Source organism: Dipodomys ordii, unplaced genomic scaffold (assembly GCF_000151885.1).
Source record: "Dipodomys ordii isolate 6190 unplaced genomic scaffold, Dord_2.0 Scaffold228, whole genome shotgun sequence".
Classification (NCBI taxonomy): domain Eukaryota; kingdom Metazoa; phylum Chordata; class Mammalia; order Rodentia; family Heteromyidae; genus Dipodomys; species Dipodomys ordii.
Window position 1 is genome coordinate 1,504,774 of NW_012267444.1, and position 23,583 is coordinate 1,528,356.

At 34.1% G+C, this 23,583-nt stretch overlaps 1 protein-coding gene across 1 annotated transcript in view; it reads right to left on the reverse strand.

Annotated features, from left to right (window-relative positions):
• The window catches only part of Msh4 (mutS homolog 4), a 62,907-nt gene that overhangs the window by 5,028 nt on the left and 34,296 nt on the right, over window positions 1-23,583 (reverse strand). The window contains exons 12-19 of the mRNA XM_013035882.1: window positions 20,675-20,811; window positions 19,120-19,223; window positions 17,215-17,339; window positions 14,776-14,976; window positions 5,507-5,625; window positions 2,469-2,597; window positions 1,599-1,773; window positions 260-348 (exon numbers count right to left, since the gene is read on the reverse strand). Of these exons, the coding sequence (XP_012891336.1) occupies window positions 260-348; window positions 1,599-1,773; window positions 2,469-2,597; window positions 5,507-5,625; window positions 14,776-14,976; window positions 17,215-17,339; window positions 19,120-19,223; window positions 20,675-20,811 (1,079 nt within the window). The remainder of the gene's footprint in view (window positions 1-259; window positions 349-1,598; window positions 1,774-2,468; window positions 2,598-5,506; window positions 5,626-14,775; window positions 14,977-17,214; window positions 17,340-19,119; window positions 19,224-20,674; window positions 20,812-23,583) is intronic.

Genomic DNA, 23,583 nt, shown 5'->3' on the forward strand with positions numbered 1-23,583 from the left:
CAGCTCTTCAGCTCAAGGCTAGCACTCTACCACTTGAGCCACAGCACCACTTCCGGCTTTTTTCTTTTTGCTTATGTGGGGCTGAGGAATCGAACTCAGGGCCTCAGGCATGCAAGGCAAGCGCTCTACCACTGAGCCACTCAATTACATATTTTAATTATTAACATATATTTGGATCAATGGCCACAATAAGACATATATATTAAAAGTATTTTATTTCAAAAGCAAATATATCTCATTAGTAAAAAATAGATTTTACCAAAATTTGTCTTGTAATTTGAGTTGTGATTTCTCTGGCATCCAAGATAATTGCGGGTGGAAGTGATGATGCTTCTGCAGCTTTTAATCCTACAATCATAAACAAATGATTTCAATGTTTTTCTATCTTTTCTATATTAACTAACATTTTTCTTCAGATTTAAATTTCCTTTCTACAAGTATTTATGGGCTATTCAGCAATTTGAAAAATTAAGTTTTCCAATGTTCTAAATGAAAATTCATTTAATTGCCTAGGAGAAAATAGAATACCAATTATCTTGTATCTCAGAAATAACAGGAAAGAAAAGAGATAATTAGAGCAACAATAATAATAATAACAACAAAATCAATTATAAATAAAGTTGCTTATTAGAGTAGAAGGGTATATTGGATTGAGGGGAAGAGAATGTGTAGTTTTAAAGATAACCTGACAGCTTGTTGTTCCAACAGATCAATAAAAGTGAAATTTCTCAGAAGATAACAAGTGTAGGTGACTATTTTTATGCAAATTCAAGTATCAACTATTATTCCTGTTTTCAGAGCTTAATTCTATTGTATAATGTCATATAGGTTTTCTACTGTGCCTCAATAGTTCATTATAGCTATGTTTAATGAACAGAAGGAACACCAACATTTACTGAGAAATCTTACTGTTAGATACCGACAGGAAGTTCACATTTGATAATTCATTCAAATTTGATGACTCCACGTGTAAGAAAAATGATCACTAATCTTATTTCATGCATAATGACACAATATAGCACAGGTGCTTTGGCCACCAAGGTCACATCCATAGCTAAAATATGCATAGATCAATTACAAACTCCCTGAATCACAGATTGTATATGTCACACAATGATTTACACAGAAAATATCTAATAAAGTTTAAAAATATCATATGATTTGGGAACATATTCCCTTTTAAGATTTTAGCTTTAATCATCAAATTCCCTGAAACTGAAAAAAAATGGAAAGACTCTGTTATTGAATCTGAGGAAATATTCAATTTTTTATTTGTTATATAACTTGCAAATATAAACTAAGCTATATTTCTTAGACATTACGCCACTTCCTATGCCTTTCATGCCTCAGTGTTTCTTCAAAATTACTGGTTTATATACATGTAAATGTACATGAATGGAAACTAAGGTAGTTATGTCTTATCTAAGTGCATACAGAAACACATACATGTAAGTCAGATATATCAGAAACAGTCTTAGAACACACAAATACTTAAAAGAATGAGAAAGAGCTACCTATACAGACAATAAAAAAGTAGGAAATTTGTCTTAAGAGAATATACAGTGTGTCAAGGTTTAGCTAATTTCTATATACAATACCATAATTTTTTTCTTCAGTAAGTCCTTTAGAAAGTTTATAGGTATACAAAATTGCTTCTTTGTTTCTTGCAGTGTTCTTTACATGCTGCACTTCAAAATGCATGTTTTCTACATTAGGGTACAAGACATCTATATGACATAGCTCCAGGAAATGTGTAGCAAACAATGTAAATGCCTAGAATATACAATAAACAATGGATATTACTTCTGTTTAAATGAACTAGAAAATTTCATTTTATGACTTAACCATAAAACTTAAGCGAAATTTTCTAAGTAACTTAGCAAAGATGTCAAGTGAGACTAATACCTTGGAGGCTAAAATGATCAGTCTACTTAAAGTGTTTTGAAATCTTATATTTTATTTATTTACTTATTTTTGTTGGTCATGGGGCTTTAACTGTGGGCCTGGATGCTATCCCTGAGCGCTTCAGCTCAAGGCAAGAATCTGGGCCTGGGTACTGTACCTCAGCTCTTCAACTCAAGGCTGGTGCTCTACCACTTGAGGTACAGTGCCACTTCCTGTTTTCTGAGTGGTTTGTTGGAGATAGGAGTCCCAGGGACTTTCCTGCCCAGGCTGGCTTTTAACCACCATAAAACTGGAACTGGCACTGTGGCTCACGGGGCAGAGCTCTCACCTTGAGCTGAAGAGCGCAGGGACAGCGCCCAAGCTGTGTTCAAGCCCCACAACCGACAAAAAAAAAAAAAAAGAAAAAGAAAAAAGAAATGTAAACAAAGACATTTTTATTTTACTTTTTGTGATTTATTTGTTTTGGTTTTGTTTTTCCCCTTTTGTTGCTATTTTTGATTTCTGTAAAAATATTTCTAAAAGGACTCGAATTTAATATACTTAAAATAAACTGGGATGAATACCTTTAAGCTCAGCAGATACTCACAAACAGCATAACAAATGCCAATACCTTCTTCTGTATTAGTACCTCTGCCAAGTTCATCAATTAATATGAGCGATTTGTCATTAGCATTATGTAGAATATATGCTATCTGAAAAATACAATTTTAATGTTTTTCATTGTAACCAAACAAGTATCACAAAATGGGGAAAAGTCAGTCTATTAGTTCGTCTGAAATAAATTTTAATAAATCCTGCTAAGCTAATACAACACATTGCTTTTCCTTCTAAAACTACAGGGCTGGGCTAGGAAGGTGGCTCAGTGGTAGAGCGCTTGCCTTGCATGCCTGAGGCCCTGGGTTGGATTCCTCAGCACCACATAATCAGGAAAAAAAAAAAAAAGCCAGAAGTGGTGCTGTGACTCAAGTGGTAGAGCGCTAGCCTTGAGCTGAAGAGCTGAGGGACAGCACCCAGGCCCAGAGTTCAGGCCCCACAACCAGACCCAAAATAAATAAATAAATAAATAAAACTACAGGGCTATTTATTGTAATAGGAAAGCTGATATATATATATATATATGTGTGTGTGTAAACAAACACACATGTGTGTATAAGGTGACACAATAAATACCATTATCCTAAAATATGATACTTTATGGATAGTGAAATGAAGTTTTAAGTTAAATGGTAAAATAAAGCCCAAAGATAGTAATTTTCTTCTTCATAAATTACTAAACAATAGTCATTGTTATAAAATACTTAAGATTATCTCACAAATTTACTTCCCTATTCTATATTCACTAAAGAAGGATCCAAAATTTTTAGGAAATGTACCCCAAGTCTTAATCCTTGGTTTCACAAATCAACTTAAAACCATGAACAACAAACACCAAGAATAAAATTGACAGAAATGTTCCTTCCCTTGTAAAGAATATTAGCCTCTTTTTCAAAAGGTAGAATTTCACCTACATTATTTTATTACACAACAGCAACTTTTATGAACGTATTCTCTTTCTATGGGACTAAGATTTTTGAAAGCTAGGACCACTTAAAAGTATACCTCAAGGGCCAGGCTACTTGTTGTTGCTCATGCCTGCAATCCTAGCTATTCAGGAAGCTGAGATCTGATGATCATGGTTCAAAGCCAGCCCTGATAGGAAAGTCCATAAAATTTATCTCCAATTTATCACCACAAAGCTGTGGCTCAAGTGGTAGAACGTTGGCCTTGAGCATAAAAGCTTAGCACTGAGTTAAAGCCCCAGGACTGGCATTAAAAAAATAATAATAAAAGCACCTACTATATTAGTAAACTGCTCTCCATAGATATTCAATATGCAGTAAGTATAATACAAACTTTGAGAAAAATAGTAACATTTTCACCCTTATTTGTTTTTTTTCTTTTTATTATCTTTAAGTAGTTGTACAAATGAGGTACTGTTTAACAAAGCAGTTTATTAATATCTTGATCATTGTCATCTTTTTCAATACTCTCATCTATCCTTCCTCTACCCATCTTTTCCCTCACTCTTCTTAATTTTGTAGAATATACATTGGATTCTTGACTACATTCTCTCACTCTCTTCCTCTTCATTTATATACCACTTTCCTTTCTACCCCACTCCACTCCTTTTGAGTACCTGATTCCTGGTGTTTTATTTTGTTGAACTTTGGTTTTGCCTTTCTAAGGAATTACACTATTTGAGATCTCCCTCGAAGCTATATATTTCAGTTAGAACATACTTAAATCAATAAATGTAATATAACACATCTACACAAGTAATGTTAAGAACTACAAGATCATCTCAATAGATGCAGAAAAAGCTTTTGACTAGATCCAACATCCTTTTATGATAAAAGCTATGCAGAAGCTAGGAATACTGGAACATTCTTCAATATAATAAAGGTGTGTATGACAAACCTACAGCCAACATTAACATTATACTTAATGATAACAACCTAAAGCCATTTCCTTCTAAAATCAAGAACCAGACAAGAATGTCTGTTTTTTCCACTCCTCTTCAATATAGTACTGAAATTCCTAGCAAGAGCAACAAGGTAAGAGAAAAACATAAATGGGATCCAAGTAGGGGAGGAAGAAGTAAAATTATCCCTTTTGTAGATGGCATAATTCTATACTTACAAGATTCTTATATACTCCTCTGCTAAGCTACTAGAACTGATTCAAAACTATAGTAAAGTAATAGGGTATCAAATAAACCCACAAAAATCAATAGCTTTTCTGTATGCCAATAATGAGATCAAGACTGAAATGAGGAAATCAACACCATTTGTGATAACCTCAAAAATACTCAGAAATCAGTCAACAATGTAAAGGACTTCTATAGTAAAATTTTTAATAATTTAAAGAAGGAAACTGAAGAAGACTTAATAGACCTTCCATGTTCATGGACTAGAAAAATTAACATAATGAAAATGGCAATATTACCCAAAGCAACCTACAAATTCATTGCAATACCAATCAAAATCCCAACTTCACTCCTATTTGTCTGCAGAAAATTATCTAACTGTATATTGATCCAATAATTCCTTCTAATAGTCCAAGAAATACTTCCTTTAGCCCTCAAGCATATGCTACAGTTTCTAAGGTCAGAAATAGGAAATAATGCATACTTTGGAAAGGAAGTTAAAGATCTCCTTATCTGTAAGTTCAGGTTCAATAATGATTTTTTTAAACCTTCTAATGTAGTGGTCTTTCATATTAAAATCAAGCCTAGGAGGAACATAGATTTTATACAAAATAGTATTGTGCAGCTCACTGTTTACTTAAAGGCCTTTTATATATTTCATCTAAAAACATGCAGGCACAGTTTTTTCATCCAATAGCACTATTTTTCTTTTTCAAATTGTGCTTTTCCATGAAACACTGATTTCCATTTCTTCTTAACACAGAAATGAGGAAGCTGTCTTTGACTGCCCTCTAGCTCCCAAACAGGAGTATGGTCACCTATAAGTTTCAGTGCAAAAATACTTTCTTACATGGTAATTTATCACTAGTGTAAAAACTGAATATTTTTGACATAAGAAAGGGTTTGTTTGGGTACCTCTTTCATTTCCTTCATAAATGTTGATGAATTTGTTTCAATATCATCATCAGTACTGATTCTTGTAAAGATCTGTTCGGCAATTCTAAAGGAAGAATATTCTGCTGGAACATATGAACCTGTAAAATATAAAAGCAAGATAAATTAAAATACTTTTATAAATACCAGCAACATATTTGCAGACAACTTACTAGGATTTTGTGGTAGAAAGAGAACTGGATATGGAATTAAAGAAAATGAGCTCTAAAACTTATTGCATGACCTGGAAGAATACTTCAACTTTCCCAGTCTCATATGTAAAGCTGCTGTCCTATTATACAATTGTACGTCAAAACAGGGTAGCATTTGACCTGAAATTCAAATATACCAGAAAGAGGACATTTTAAAATTCACAAAAAATTAATAATGTGGTAAATGATAAAGAATAGCATTTAAAATTTGAAATTTTGGAGAAAATTCTTACAAACCTCAGTTGATTAAAAATCATTATAAAAATGTTTTAGATCTTAGATTTTATTTGGAGTAAATTGGAATTTTCCTCTGTGTAATGATTAAGAAGAGTTGGGGTAACAAAAATAGACTATTCTGAACAAAAAAAGAGACGAAATTGTGTTTTAAAAAAAAGACATCTGAAAAGCCTAGAGATGTAGAGAGGCTACAAGAAAAAAGATAGTAACAGTCTATAGTTCCCACCTGAGCTATTTGGAAAGAAAAGTAAGTTGTAGCCAAGGCTGACTATGATGAAACAAACAAGCATCCCTAGCTTCAGGCTAATCCCGGAGTTCCCACAAGCCTTAAACACAGCACAGGAATTTAGTGTGCCAATCATTCTTCCAAGGCCAGCATTGGAGAAGGAATGATTTTTGCCACTCGCTTTATCTCTAAGAGTTGCTACTTTGAGAGGAAGCCTATTGTTGGACTGAGATATATGAGGGTTCTGAAAGTAAGTGATTATTACAAGTAAGCCTTCCCATGACACCTTTCCACAGTGTCTGAGACAGCCTCAAGTGGCAGCTGTGGGAAGATGAACATAGACTCACTGAGACATTTAGGCTCAGGCTATGAAAAGTAGGGTGATCAGAGGCTCTTACTCTCTGTGATAAAGAGAAAGCCTCACTGTCTATGGTGACTGCAAGACGAAGAGCCTCCAACCTGGTGGAGCAAAGTACATGGCCTCTGGTGCTCATTCCTTGAGATGTATGGTTTGCTGCCAGCAATCCAGTTGTGACAGCCCTGAGCTCAGGTCTAGTAGTTTATGGGATTTTCCAACACACACACACACACACACACACACACACGCACACACGGTAATTTACTGCTGGGTGGGATCTGAAAGCACTGAGACATTCAGGCAGGATGCCAGTTTCTGTCAGTTCACCCCCAAATCCCTAGTGCATATTTCAGTGCTGTTTGTTCCTCCAACTCCCTGACACTCAGGGAACTACTCTTGGTTAGGACATTTACCACCACTGGGCACACAAAAAAGCAAGCCTGTGGAGCAAGTGTCGGAGTCAGAAGCAGCTCTGAGTGTGCAAAGAAGGGAAGCCTCTAAGGTGAATGTAGCCTGGAAGTGGACAACCGACCCTTTTTTAAAAAAAATTAATTTTGTCAGGGTGTTGCACAGAGGGATTATAGTTACATATGTAAGGTAGTGAGTGCATTTCTTGTTGAACTTGTTACCCCTCCCCCCAAAAAAGACAATTGCTCCTTGACTGGTTCCTCCTTCAGCCTGCATAAACCCAGCTGTCTAGAAGGTGTTGCTCTTAGATTTTTTTCTTCTCTGACATGTTACTGAGGTATAACCCTTCAAAAGAAGTCTTACTTCCTTAAATAAAACTAGGGGAACTATTCATCTCAACAAATGCACAACTTAAACTTAGAAGCAAGAGCAATATGAAAAAGCAAGTCAACGTGGCTCCAAAAGTTTAAAACTCTTCAAGAACTGGATACAAACACAGAAAAGGCTAAAATTTCAGACAAAAAAATCAGAAGTCTGGTTTCAGAAATTATAAATGACCTCATAAAGGATTCAAATAAAAAGTGAATGAAGTAAAATAGACAATTTAACACCTGAATGAATAAGTCAATATCCTGGATAAGAAATTCAGCAAAGAAATTCAGCAAAGAGTTATTATACTCAGCAAAATTACAAAACAAGTAATTATGACCACAGTAGCCATGATTAAGACATAGTTAGCATCCTTAACCTTCTGATTAAACCTGCAAACCTGTAGTCTTAAGTAGGGGACTGAGATACAAGGTAAAAGTAGAAATACTTATTTAATGAAATTATCACAGAAAATTTTCCAAACTAGTGAAGGAAATGTATATCCAAGTATATTAGGCATTTAGAACTCCAAAATGGCTATGTCTAGAAAAGAACTCTACATCATATTTTAGGTCAAAAGCCAACAGTATAAAACAAGAATACTAAAGGCTGAAAACTGAAAAGTGGCAAGTTATGTACAAAGATAAACTTATCAGAATAACGGCAGACCTATCTGTAGTAACCCTAAGGCCACAAAAAACACAGACAGATGTAGCTAGAGTCCCAAAACAAAAGGACTGAAGTTACCTTTTAAAATTAGAGAACTAATCATCTGCCATGATAAGCATAGACCAAAACAACACTGTAGACCAATACTGCAGAAGATACTTATGAGAATACATAGAAGAGGAAGAAAGAAACATACCAGCTTGAAAATTCAAGAAAGAATAAATCTCAGTAGCAGACTAGAAAAAAAGAAAGAATAAAAGATATTAACTCAGTAAACTAACAAACCTCTAAGATGAAGAAGTTAGTACATATCTCTTGAACAAACCCTAATGTCATCAGACTTAATTTTCCAGTTCAAACTCTAAATGTAAAAAGATTTAACACTCTCATCAGACTGGCAAAATGGATTAAAAACAAGACTGAACAATCCTGTCTACAAGAACTCATCTCAGTGATGAAGACACATACAGACTCAAAGTGAAAAGATGGAAAAATATGTGGCAAACAGAGTATAAAATCAAAGAGGAGTACCTAGACACAAACATGATAAAGCCAACTTCAAGCCAAAATGAATAAGAAGGGATAGAATGTCACTAAATGTTGATAAAATGAAGAAACTATCAAGGAAAACGATTAGAATTTATATTATAAATTATAAACATATATCCTCGAGACCATGGAGTACTTAGTTCAAGAAACAAATGAAAGATTTTGGGATAGGTAAATTCGGATATAGTAATAGTAGGTATTAGTATTCTACTCTTACTGCACCAAAGCTTAAATGGACCTTACAGGCCTCTGCAACATATCTCATTCAGCAGCTGAGGAAAGGTATTCTTCACAGCAGCCAATGAAACTTACAAACTAGATTATATTTTAGGCAATACAGAAAGTTTTAACAAATGCAATAAAATTGGAATAAGTTCTTCTATCATATCAGACCATAATGAAATGAAGTTAGATGTCAATAGCAAGAAAAATAGCTGACACTATGCTAATATGTGGAAATTGACCAAAACAACTTTGAATGATCAATCGGTTACTGGAGAAACCAAAGAAGAAATTTTCTTAGAATTAAATAAAAATGAAAATAAAATTTACCAGAACCATTGGGATACAATAAAGGCATTTTTAAGTGGAAGTTAATAGCTATGAGTGCCTACATTAAAAAAAAAAATCAGAGAACTCTCAAGTAAGTAACTTCAAGCTCATACAAAATCAAGTACAAAACAAACACAAAATTAGTATATGGAAATAAGTAATAAAGATCAAGATGAAAATTAATAAAATGGGGAGCAAAAGAATACTACTACAGAGGAACAATAAAACAGTTTTTAATGAGATAAAAATGACAAACTCACCCAGGTGCCAGTGGTTCATACCTGTAATCCTAGCTACTCAGGAGGCTGAGATTTGAAGATTGCAGTTCAAAGCCAGCCTGGGCAGGATTTGTTTTTTTTTTGTCGGTCGTTGATCTTGAACTCTGGGCCTGGGTGCTGTCCCTCAGCTCTTCAGCTCAAGGCCAGTGCTCTGCCACTTGAGCCACAGCAGCACTTCCGGTTTTCTGAGTAGTTTATTGGAGATAAGAGTCTCACAGACTTTTCTGCCTGGGCTGGCTTTGTACCATGATCTTCAGATTTCAGCTTCTTGAGTAGCTAGGATTACAGGCATGAGCCACCAGCTGAGATTCTTATCTCCAATAAATTTCTCAACAAGCTAGAAGTGGCACTGTGGCTCAAATGGTAGAATGATAGATTTGAGCAAAAAAGAAGCCCAGGGACAGCACCTGGGCCCAGAGTTCAAGCCCCCAGGCCTGGCCACAAAAAAAAAAAGTGACAAACTCTTAATTAAAATAATGCAAATATAAAGGGAAAATACCCAAAGTAATAAAATTAATGTGAAAGGGAATATTACAATGGCTATCATGAAATTATGAGGATTAGGAAATATTAATAAAACATAAATTCCAAGAAATAAGAAAATCTAAGTGGCTAAATGTATAGACATCCTACCAAGGTAAAATTGAACCAAGAGAACATAAACTGTGTACATGAACCCATACTAAGCCATGAGATTACAGCAATAATAGTTTTCCAACAAAGAAAATCCCAACTGCAGAGATTCACTGCTGCATTCTACCAGCTCTTTAAAGAATATCTAAGTTCCACAAATTATTCCATAAAATCAAAAGGAAACAACACTTCAAAACTCATTCTATGGAAACAATGTTATCCTGATACCAAAACCAGGCAAGGGCATAACAAAAAAAAGACAGTTATAAACAGTTTTCCTCGATGAAAATAAGCACAAAGTTCCTCAATAGGATACTTGCAAACTAAATTCAACAACACATTAAAGAACCATCTAGTTGGTTTCATTCTAGGGATCCAAGGATGGTTCAACAGATGGAAATGAATAAATGCAATACAACACATTAATAGAAACAGGAACAACAACAACAAAATATGATCAACAGATGAAGAAAAAGACAAAAAAAATTCAACATCACTTCATAATAAAAGCCCTAAATTGTACTGCACCAGTAACTCATGCCTGTAATGACAACTACTCAGGATTACAGTGTGGGGCAGAAAAGTCCACAAGACTCCCTCTCCAAAATAACTCCAAAACAATTCTGCTTATGAGCAAACAAAATTAATATCATGAAAATGGCCTTGCTACCTAATACACAATCTTCAGGTTCAATGTAATCCCTATCAGAATACTAATGTCATTCTGCAAAAAAATAGAAAAATCAACCTTTTTGAAATTGTAAAGGTGATGTACAGAAAGTTTGCAATTACATAAGTCAGGTAATAAATATATCTTTTTTTGAACAGTGTCACCTCTTCCCTAGTTTAACCTAAAATTTTTACTGAAGCATAAAAGACCCCAAATAGTCACAGGAATCCTGAGCAAAAGAGTGATGCTAGAAGTGTCATGATTTCATGTTTCAAATTTCATGTTTTAAATTATACTTCAGAGCTATAGTAACAAAAGCAGCATAGCACTAAAATAGGCACACTGACTGAAAAAAAAACAATAGAAGACATAGAAATAGACCCACATAGGAATAGCCACTTAATTCTCGACAAAGGCATCAATTGAAAAAAATAGCCTTTTCAACAAATGGTGTAGGAAAAACCTAATATCCACATGTAGAAGACTAAAATCAAATCCTTACTTTTCACTCTGTTTCAAATATCAATTCCAAGATTACTAAGGTTAAAGACTTTAATATAAGGTCAAAAACTCTGAAACTACTAGATAAATATATAGGAGAAAGACTTGAACACACAGGCAAAGACAATAACTTTCTGAATATACTAATAGCTCAGAAAATAAAAGGAATTAACAAATGGGATATCAAACTAAAACAAGGGAAACAATTGCCAAGGTGAAGAGACAGTCTACAGAATTCAAAAAAATATTTTCCTGCTTTCTCTAACAGGGGCTTAATATCAAGAAAATATAACGAACTTAAAAAAAACTAAACACTAAAAGAACAAATAATGCAATCAGAAAATGGAGAGTTTGCAAATAAAAAAGGCAATTGGACAAAAAGACATGAAAAAATGTTCATTATGTTAAGCCATTAGAAAAATACAAATTTAAATTGATTTTAGCTTACCTGAGTTAGAAGGGCTGTCAAGAAAACAACGATAGTGCTAGAAAGGATGCGTGTAGCATAGGAAAGGAACTCTTACACAGTTTATGGGATTATAAATTAGTTTGGCCACTATGGAGATCACTCTGGAAGTGCCTCAAAAAAAAGTATCATGCCTGTGTTATTTTCTATAAATAGTTATGAGGAGTACTGACTTTTAAAAATAGGAAATAGATGACTGAGTACCTTAGATACTTAACTAAGGGAAATGAATTTTATTCAGCAATCTATGGGGAGCTATTAAGAAATTTAGCAAGAAAACAGTGAGATCAGATTTGACTTCAATCACTTTTACTGGTTATATATGAGAGTCATAGAAGAACAAAAAATAGCAGTGAGAAGACTTCTGCTGTAAAATAGATGAAAAGTATCAAGAATCTTTCTTGCCCCCACAGTATAACCCCCGCTTTCAATATATTTGATGTCAGTATAACTTGTGGAGGAGATGGGGAAAAACAAGTCGTTTAAGGATTCAGGTGGACCTGTTGCAACAATGAGAAGTACAAATTGTCATGTCAAAAACGAGCTTTACAATGTCGGTGGGGGGGGGGAAGAATTGGAGGGGAGAGGCTGGGAAGGGAGGTGAAGGGTAAACAAAGGAGGAGGCTGCAATGCTTGGTAAGAAATGTATGCATTATCCTGCCCATGAAATTGTAACCCCTCTGTGCAGTATGTTCACAAATAAAATAAAATTTAAAAAAATGAATCTTTCTTGTTGGAGGTTAAGAGATATGAAAAATATAAGCACCTAACAAGTATATGCTATGTTTTCTACTCATCACTTTCACATTTATTTTCCTATTTAATCCTTCTGAAAACCCTGTAAGAAAGTTGCATTTAGAAGTTGAATTAACTCTGCTCTTTGGAAGGCAGGGTCCATTTCTTTTTTATTCACCCTAATATGTAACAGATCTTTAATAAATATTCATTCATTTTGTACATAATGGTCAGGCTCAAAGATGTATCCAAAATCACCCAGTATCAGTTCTTTGTTTAGCCCATTTATTTTCCCTAATAGCTAATTCTGAGTTCACTATGTTGGACACTGTTTCCTGTGTTTTACTTATATCATCATAATATTTGTGTTAACTGATTAATAGGCAAATCTAATAATTTAATATCTAACAATAATACATTGCTAACTAATTTCTGTATATTTCTGGAACTTTATAATCCTCTCATTTCTCAGTTACTCTGCTCAACAAAGCAAAGGAACTTGGGCTCATCCTATCTTTTTTGTTTCTTCTTTGCTTCAGAATGTGCTCTTAACTCTGAACAGTCTCCTTCTTTCTCATACCTTTCAATCCATGTGGTGTGGGAGGGGGGAGGAAAGAGAGAAAGTGAACATTTATTCCTTAAAAAAAGAAGCAGGTAACATAATCTTCATTTGTATATAGGAAAGATAAGACAGTAATACTAAGACTTAGAGATGTTAAGTAATTTTCCTAAGATTACACAGCTGGTAACTAGACAAGGTAGATCTCCAATGTCTATGCTCTTCACTTCCAAGTCTTTCAAGTCCCACTGTTTCTTTTATGCTGAAACCTTATGAAATATTACACATACTTTGAGGTATTTCTGAGATTTAAGATGGGCAGTGGTAAAAAAGTAAAACAATTATCTTCCAATAATTGATGAGCTAATGTAAGAGTGTTCTGTGTTACATAGAAGAAAATAATTACAACTAATGAAGTACAAGTTATAGAAAGTTAAGTTTCAGTTTAGTATAATGAATGTTCTAACAACTGCCTGTTTTATAAAGGACAAGACTCCTCATAGCTATTGAAATAAAAGTAGAAGCATTGTATAAGGATCAGACAAAATTCTTAGTGGAGAGTAATTAGCTAAGATGTCTAATTCCAATCTAACTCTAAACTCAACAAAATACCTAATCATTTATTCGTTCACTTTTTCATTAATTCACTGGATTTCCTTCCTCAGAATTACAGTTGAATTTGCCCCATATCATTATTATTTTTTTCTGTATTTACCCTTACAATCTATTATATCCAACCAGGGTTTCTAACTCATGACACTTATAGCATCTTGGAATCAATAAATCTTTTACATATGTTGGTGAAGGGAAAAAAGATGGGCACTCTTCAAGTCATTGAATAATGTTCAGCAAAATCCTCAGGCTCTACATTCATCTCAATTGAGGTAACCAAAGAGTTTCAAGACATTGACAAATTCTTAGAGGTGGGCAGTGAGAGTATAGATCTAAATCCAGCTGTAGTTGAGAACTATTGCATTAGGACAAAGCAACTTATCTTTATTTCATAAAGTCATAAAATTTAAAGACACAGGAGTTTGAGACACTTAGTTTTAAGAAACAGGAGTTTAATTATAACTCTAAAACTGACATGAGCCATGTCAGTCCATTTACATGTGCATGCATGCATATATAAGTAATATTGTAATTGTTATCAGTACCTCCTCAAGTCAAAGAAATGTTTCTTAGCCTAGTGTTATAATTTTGGGAAAATTTCATGAGGTTATCAAGGCATTAGCTTATCCTACTCATTTTATTTTTTGTTACAACAAAGTTTATTTATGAACCAGAAATAACTATATTAATCCAGCTAATAACAATTCATATATCAATAGTTATAGTAAAGAAATTTCTAATTCTATAATATTCCATAACAAAATCTGTTTGGCAATATATAAGAATATAAATAAATATAATATATAAAACTAATAAATGTGGAAATGAAGTCCAAATTAGATATAGCTTACTAAATCCCAATAGTATATCTATAAGAGAATCTGCTCAAAATTTTTCTAAAATTAACCAAACATTTGAACCTAAAAACTAGATACAAAGCTGGGCCCTCATGGCTCATGCCTGTAATCCTAGCTACTCGGGAGGCTGATATCTGAGGATCGCTGTTCAAAGTCAGCCGAGGGAGGAAAGTCCATGAGACTGTTATCTCTAATTAACCATCAGAAAACTGGAAATGGCACTGTGGCTCAAGTGGTAGAGTGCTTGCCTTGAGCTGAAGAGCTCAGGGACAGTGACCAGGCCCAGAGTTCAAGTCCCACAACTGACAGAAAAAAAATAGATACAAAACATTCGAAGAGAGCAGTAAAAGCATCACTTACCAATCTGGGCCATAATCTGACAAAGAGCTATTTGTTTTAAATATGTGGACTTTCCACTCATATTTGGTCCAGTTATAATCAAAAAATTACTTCCTTCGGTAATGTAGGTATTATTAGCAACAGGTTTTTCCAAAGATATTTTTTCAAGAATGGGATGCCATCCCTGCTTGATTGCTAAAGTATCAGTAAACTCTGGCCGAACTGGTGGAAAAAAGTTCAGAAAATTAGTATATTTGTATCTATTTTGTTATGTGTGTACTATGTATATCATAGTAATTTTATTAGGGTCAACTTGGGACAATTCTTTAAGGTATTATTTTACTCAAGTCTTACTGGAATCCTCTTAATTAAAATATACAGAAAGATAAGGAATTATGTCACTTATTTTTGTATCCCAAATCTATATATATATGCCTTGAAATTGTAATGTTTATTGAGTATTTCAATCAAGATACTCTCTTGCAATTTCTTATCCAAATTAACATATTCCAGCATGAAAATTAAGGACGAGTATGTATTAGTTATGATTGAATAACTGATATTTTTGTTTCTTGAGTGCTTTTTGTTTTGTTTTTGGTTAGTCATAAGGCCTGGGAGCTGTCTCTGAGATTTTCTGCACAAGGCTAGCACTCTACCACTTTGAGCCACAGCTCCTGTTCTGGTTTTCTAGTAGTTAACTGGAGATAAAAGTCTCATGGACTTTCCTTCTGGAGCTGGCTTTGAAGCACAATCTTCAGATCTCAAACTCCAGAGTAGCTAGACTTACACGTGCAAGCCACCAGTGCCTGGCATGAATAACTGTATATTTAGTGACATTAAAATATTATAAAATCAGTAGTGATATGACATTTCCAAATCTAGTATGTTAATTTATTTTTATGAGAAGTATCTTATAGAGAATTTCTCATATTTCCATATTTTAATGGAAATGCTAATCTTTCCATTACTTTCCAAATACTAACCTTTCCTTTCTGGGCTACAAAGCAACTCATAAAAATTTCCAATTTGTATAAATTAAAGAGAACCAACTATACATTGACAATATTTTTAAATAACAAATAATTACTACCGAATTCCAAACTGACTTATTGTACCTTAAATCAAATTTGATATAGTTATTAAAATGAAGTATGAATGTAGAGCTACAATCAGATTTTTTTTGTTCTAACTCCTAGAGAAATACCTTTTTAAACTAAAATTTAGCCAGGCACCAGTGACTAACACATGTAATGCTAAGTACTCAGTTGACTGAGATAGGAGGATTGTGTTTCAAAGCCATCCTGGGCAGGAAAATCTGTGAGACTTTTGCAGAAGTAGATTTGTGGCTCAAGTGGTAAAGCAACAGTCTTGAGAAACAAAATATGGGACAGTATCCAGGCCCTAAATTCAAGTCCTGTACAATCACACATACACAACAAAAGTACAACTTAAAGCATGGGAAAAAATCAACTTCAAAAAGTTTATAATTATTAGAAACAAATGATTAGATTTCTATGGCTAATATGTAAGGTAGAGAAATAAGTAACAGAGGAGAAGGATAAGAGAAAAATAAAACACTACATACTGGAAAGATGTACAGATAAACTTGAAATTGTTCATTTTAAAAGCAAGATTAATTAGAGAGAAGCTTCAAAAGTATTTTCAAAACTTCATTATAGTTTTTTAATTTAAATATTATACCCCTCAAACTAAAATGTAATAATGTCAAGTCTCTTAATAGTAAGGAAATTAATATTAGAAATCCTTAAGGTTAGGTTGTGACCCCTCAAAGAGATATAAAATATTTAAAAGTTTCATTCATAAAATACCACTGAGAAGATATTTCTATTACAAATATGGATATATGGAAAAAATCTCTATAAGATATTTCTCATAAAAATAATATACTAAATTTGGAATGTCATGTCTTATGTGGTTTTAATCATATAGTAGTCCTATAGATTAGCATGCTAAATAGAGTATGACTACTCCTGATAAATTGGATAAAAAAAAAATGTCAGGGGTTACTTTGATTGAAGTATTCAGTTAACATTACAAAATTACTCTATATTTAAATTCAAGAACTATATACAGGCTTGAGACACAAAAATAATGGATATAATTCCTCATTTTACCTTGCACACATCTAAACAGCTAATGTATGAAAAGGTAGAATTTCTAGTGGGTATTAAGATTTGGATCTGAAGCACTGAAATCTTCACCAAGGAGACAGTTCTACAGTCTTTCTTATTTGGAAAACCTTTAAAATTTCTGGCAATATCTTCATTGATTTATCAATTTCTGAATGAATGAAATTTTGAGTTTTAAACAATGCTTTTCTGTATTTTGTATCTTATAGCTAAGAGACTATGTAAAATATGCATAATTGTTTTAAATATATATTTCACTAGAAAACAAACTTTAGTATGAAATTTGTCTATTCCAAATAAAGTAACTTACCATAGTCAGAAAGAGTACAGGCATGAGCAAATGACAGTAGCATGTCCAGCATTGACACAGTGTCGGAGAGTTTATATAAGCAATGAATATGTTCATATATCTCACCAAGAAGTTTACACACTATCCTGAAAGTACAATTTTGGTAAAACATGTGACAATGCTTTTTGTTTTGAAGGATAAAAAATGTAATTTTAGAATAATATTAAATTCATTTCCTGAGGTAAAATAATATTGAGCTGTACACTATAAAATATATCCATTACTCAAGTTATCTCATTTTAGATAAGATGAAGAAATGGAATCTTCTGTTCAAGATCATAACTACTTAGTGACAACACATTTTCTGGTATAGTAACACTGAACTTTAAAAATGACTGCTTTAGCTGGGCACCGGTGGCTCACGCCTGTAATCCTAGCTACTCAGGAGGCTGAGATCTGAGGATTGCAGTTCAAAGCCAGCCCGGGCAATAAAGTCTTATCTCCAATAAACCACCAGAAGACTGGAAGTGGTGCTGTGGCTCAAGTGGTAGAGCATTAGCCTTGAGCTGAAGAGCTGAGGGACAGTGCCCAGGCCCAGAATTCAAGCTCCATGACCCCCCCAAAAAAGGACTGCTTTTATTATTAATGAGACCAATCTTTATTAATAAAAGGCTGTATTTTATAAAAGATAAAAGTTTCACCCAGATTGGTGGCTCACACCATAATCCCAACTACTCAAGAGGTTGAGATCTAAGGATCACAGTTGAAGCCAGCATGGACAAGAAAGTCTGTGAGACTCTTATCTCAAATTAATTGCCAAAAAAAAATCTATGCCAGGTGCTGTTAGCTCATATCATATCTGTAATCTTAGCTACTTAGGAGGCTGAAATCTGATGGCAGTTCAAAGCCAGTCCAGGCAGGAAAGTCCATGAGACTCTTATCTTCAATAAAATACTCAGAAAAGTCTGGAAGTGGTGCTGTGGCTCAAGTCATAGAGCTCTAGCCTGAGCAAAGAATCTCACAGACAGTGTACAGATTGAGTTCAAGCCCCAGGTCTAGCACCAATATAAATAACAAGCAAGCAAATAAACAAATAGTTTCAAAGAGGCCAAATTGCACTTACCCTGTACTTGAAAAGATCTCATCTGCTAATAATTTTACTTTTGCAAACATTCAATTTAACACAAAAAGTGCTATATTTCTGTCTCTCATTCTCCTTCCTTTCTTGTCCACTGCCCACTCCCATATTCACACACATATCAGAATAACATAACCACTTAACTTTTTGGTGGTCAGGGATTCATGCTTGGTAAATAGAGGCTCTACCACTTGAGCCTTGCCTCCAAACATAATTATTTGAGGTTTTATATAGCAGGGTTACACTGTTATATAATACAAAGGGTTTTTCCCCCTCCTTATAATGATAAATATATAAATTGGCTACGGATTATTGTCTACACCCTCGACCTATTTTGAAAGCCTGGCTTTTCTCTTTACTGTTTTAGCCCAGCAATTCTAAATGTTCTATTCCTTCTAACTGTATTGCTACTATTTCATGAACAGAAAAAGAATTGGCATGATTATGATGTTGCTCTTGAAATACCAGGGTATGAGAAGTCTAGGCCTTACAGATTACTGGAAAAGAATAAACAAAATAAAGCTCAATATAAGTCCATGATATTCCAAACACTACATCACAGTGTTATTCACATTTCAGAAGTATTCATTATCATGGATTTTGTTTTTTGCAACTAAATTTGCCCTGATGCTTCAGTAAGGTTCAGTGCTCCACATCAAAATGATAGACTTTCTTTCCTAACATTAATAGTTTGAAAATAATCTATAATCAGACAAAAAGTTAATTAAATTTATCACAGTTCCTCAAAATAATTTAATTCAATATTCAGATACTTCAAATGATCTTACATGTAAGTCATGTGATAAATTTCTCGCAAAGACTCTTGGCATCTTTCATTCATTTTAAGTAAATCTGCTGATGTGAAGCTATAAGAATTTTTCACTTTAGAAATCTGGTATGCAGTTAAAAAATAAATGTCAAGATATATGCATATGCATGTGAGATAAAATATATACATTTATACAATCAAAATATAAGTATGTAGGCTAATTATTAAATATTCATATACAGTATTGTGAAAGAGAAAAAGAAGTTTACCCCAGACCATTCAACATAAATATCTTGATAGATTTTAAAAGAGCCCTATAAGAATGATGTACACAACCTGTATCATAATTATCAAGTGATATGGATAACAAACATTAGTAAACCTCACTTCATATTGGACTCCTGTTTCAATCCTTCTCACATATCCAAACTCCAATCCCTAACATCTTTATGGAGTTTGCTTAATCTGGCCTATATTCCTTGGTAATTCTATATTGTGTGTACACATATATATGTATGTATGTGTATATATATATATGTCATTTAACTTGCATACATAGATACATGAAACCCCATATATATAAACTTTGTTTATATATGCTTGCTTTTATTAAAAGATGCTCTTCAGAAACAGAAAAGGCAAAGATTAGTCTGGGTTAAATTTTCCCACACTATGCGATGGGAATGTGGCTTAGTGGTAGAGTGCTTGCCTAGTATGCATGAAGTCCTGGGTTTGATTCCTTAGTACCACATATAAACAGAAAAAACTGGAATTGATGCTGTGGTTCAAGTGGTAGGGTGCTAGCCTTGAGCAAAAAAAGAAGCTCAGAGATAGTGCCCAGGCCCTGAGTTCAAGCCCCAGGACTGGGAAACAAACAAAAAAACATTTTCCCATGCTAATATACTGTGGAGGAATAAATAAATATACAGGAAAAAGTATTCACATGGTCCAAATGTTCGGGAAATGCTAGTTTTAAAATGTTAAGTAGATTTCCTTCTTTGGGATTTTTCAAATCTTTAATAAGCAAATATGTCTGGAGAGCTACCTAAAATAAAAAGTAGAAAGATGGGCTGGGAAGGTGGCTCAGTGGTAGAGTGCTTGCCTTGCATGCATGAGGCCCTGGGTTCGATTCCTCAGCACCACATAAACAGAAAAAGCCGGATGTGGCGCTGTGGCTCAAGCGGTAGAGAGCTCGCCTTGAGCTGAAGAGCTGAGGGACAGCGCCCAGGCACAGAGTTCAGGTAGACCGGCAAAAAAAAAAAAAAAAAAAAAGTGGAAAGATATTTTCCTAATCTCTTTTTATCAATATTACTTTTTGGACTTAATTTCTTCATTTACTTTATCTTCTCAAACTAAGCTCCCCCAATGTGGGTAACACTGAGTTTGATTTTTCTTTAAAAGTGTTTATAACTCACTGTAGATGGCATAGCTGCTAGGTGGCAGAAAGGAATAGAAGAAAAAGTAATACATAGAATACTCAGAAATTTGGCATGTAAAAGTCAAGGAGTGGTGAAAACGTGTTAATTTAACTGAAACCTCTAGAACAATTATTTCCTAACTACTCCAGAATGAACCTTGATAAATTCTGAAGGAAGTTGATCACTGGGGAGTGCTGTACAATCTGTAGTCATCTGGATGAAAAATCCTCGAGCGGAGCTAAAACTTGTCCTTAGAGGAAGACTGTACTTTTCTGCAAGTTGTGATATCATTCCTAGCGTCCAAAACAAAGAAAAAATAAGAGAATTTTTGTGATGAAATTGTTCTTTTTTATATCAATCATCAAACAAATTTTTCTTATTATTTTATAGGTAATAAGAAAGTTAGGGTTACTTTAACAATTAAAATGTTTGATGTCAAAAAGATTTGGTGACTCTTCAGCATCAGTGACTTATGCTTATAATTCTAGCTACTTAAGAAGGTGATATCTGAGGATCCCAGTTCAAAGCCAGCCTGGGCAGAAAAGTTCTTGAGACTCTTATCTCTAATGAATAACTCCAAAGCATGAAGTGAAGGTGTGACCCAAGTGATAGGACACTAAGCTTGACCAAAAAAACCACAAGGACACTGCCCAGGCTCTAAGCTCAAGCTCCGGAACCAGCACAAAAGAAAAAAAAAAAAAGATATGGCCATATCCTTCCTCGAAGAATAGAAGGGAAAAGGCTAAAAAACTAAATTATACAAATAAAAACTAAAAAGATTTCATACTCTAGGTGAGGAATGTTATACGTTTTTTGTTTTCTTATTTGCTTTTTGCAGTATTGGAGTTCAAACCACTGAGTTACACCTCCAGCCTTTGAAATATTAACATTTGATATATTATTCATTCTACTTTTTAATAACAGAATATTTACATGAATGATTGCAAGAACTAATTCAGAATATAAAATACCTCTACAAATATATCTGATTACAGAAAATATTCATAAAACTTAAGAGATGATTCCTAGAAAAAATCCAACTATTCCAAGTTAATTTCTAACTTCCCACAATATAGTTATATGTTTGTATTTCTAATATGATCTCAATTTTGAACATTACCAGAAAAAGAATAACATCTTTACTACTCAAAACATCTTCCTAAGGGCTGGGAAGGTGGCTCAGTAGTAGAGCGCTTGCCTTGCATGCATGAGGCCTTGGGTTCAATTCCTCAGCACCACATAAGCAAAAAGATACCAGAAGTGGTGCTGTGACTCAAGTGGTAGAGCACTAGCCTTGAGCTGAAGAGCTGAGGGACAGCACCCAGGTCCAGAGTTCAGGCCCCATGAGCGGATCCAAAAAAAATCTTCCTAATTTTCCTGTTTTTAATCATTTCATATTTCATCATTTCAGTAATAGAAATCTCACTTTGACCTAATTGCTTCATTCTACCATGGACATAATTAATCCCTATCAATTTTTCTTTCAATCCTTGCATCTTAATCTTCTTGTCTCCCATATACTGCTATCACCCTAATTATTGTTAGGAAGCTAATAGTATTAACTATGTTAATAATATCAACCTTTTTCCTGCAGTACTGGGTTTGAATTCAGGGTATTCCACTAGGTAGGCAGGTGCTCTACCACATAAAGCCATACCTCAGCCATTTGCTTTTAGTTGTTTTTCAGATAGGGTCTTGCTTCAGATACTGCTATCTCTGGTCTACTATCTTCCTATCTATGACACCTGCATAGCTGGGATTCACTTCCACTCCTGGCTTGTTTTTCAAGATGGGATTCTGCAAACTTTTTCCCTGAGCTGGCCTCCAACCACAATTCTCCTATTATAGACTAGCTGGAATTGGGCACTAGTGGCTCATGCCTGTAATCCCAGATACTCAGGAGGCTGAGATCTGAGGATCATGGTTTGAAGCTGACCTGGGAAAGAAAGTCTAGGAGATGCTTATCTCCAAGAAACTACTCAGAAAAAGACAGAAGTGGTGGTGTGGTTTAAGTGGTAGACTGCTAGCCTTGAGCAAAACAAGTCTAGGGCCCAGATTCAAGGCCCAGGACTGGCCAAAAAAAAAAAAAGAGTAGCTAGAATTACAGGCATATTTCTCCACAACTAGCTAATGTACAACAACTTAAAGTGGTCTTCCTGCATGTATATCACTTAGTCTCATGGGTTTTTTTATCATTATTATTGTTGTTGTTACTATTACTATTATCAGTTTTACTCCACAAGGGAAAAACATTTCAGTACCTCTACATTCTCCTGGCCGGGGGGGAGGAGGGTACACATAAATGCTACTTCCCTCTCTACACTTTTGTTCTTATCTCTTATTAGTTGAGTAAAGAAATGTCATATTCTATCCTTACTCATATTTTGAGGTCACCTTAATCCTCTGTGCTTCGGTATATACTACTCTGAGTGAGTAGAACACCTCCTCAGGGTATTCTATCTACTGTAAACTTTCCCTTCCTCTATGGAAGACCCTCCCGTGACTCTCTGACTCCTCTAACCTCTATTTTCCTTCATGTATCTAATATCCATGTGAAATAACATGATTCTTCTGACTGATACCTGATTATTGATACATGTATATTACACAACATACATGTGAATTATGAGTGTTTACTTCTTTACTGTCTACCTCATCCACATAATATAAACTATAAGGACAGGGACTTTAAGTCACTATGTATTCCAACTATTCAGATTAATTTCCATATATAATAAGAGTTTAGTAAATCCTTGTTAAAAGAATTACTAGACTGAAAATAAGGGAACCCATGGGACCTATATTTCTTTGGGTCTGGCTTACTTCACTTAATATAATTCTTTCCAAGTCTTTCCTTTTCCTAACAAATGGGGCTGTGTCATTCTTTCTGATGGAGGCACAGAATTTCCATTGTGTGTGTGCATATATATATGTGTGTGTATATATATATAATATATATATGTGTGTGTGTATATATATATAATATATATATGTGTGTGTATATATATATATATATATATATATATATATATCACATTTTCTTGATCCATTCATCTACTGAGGGG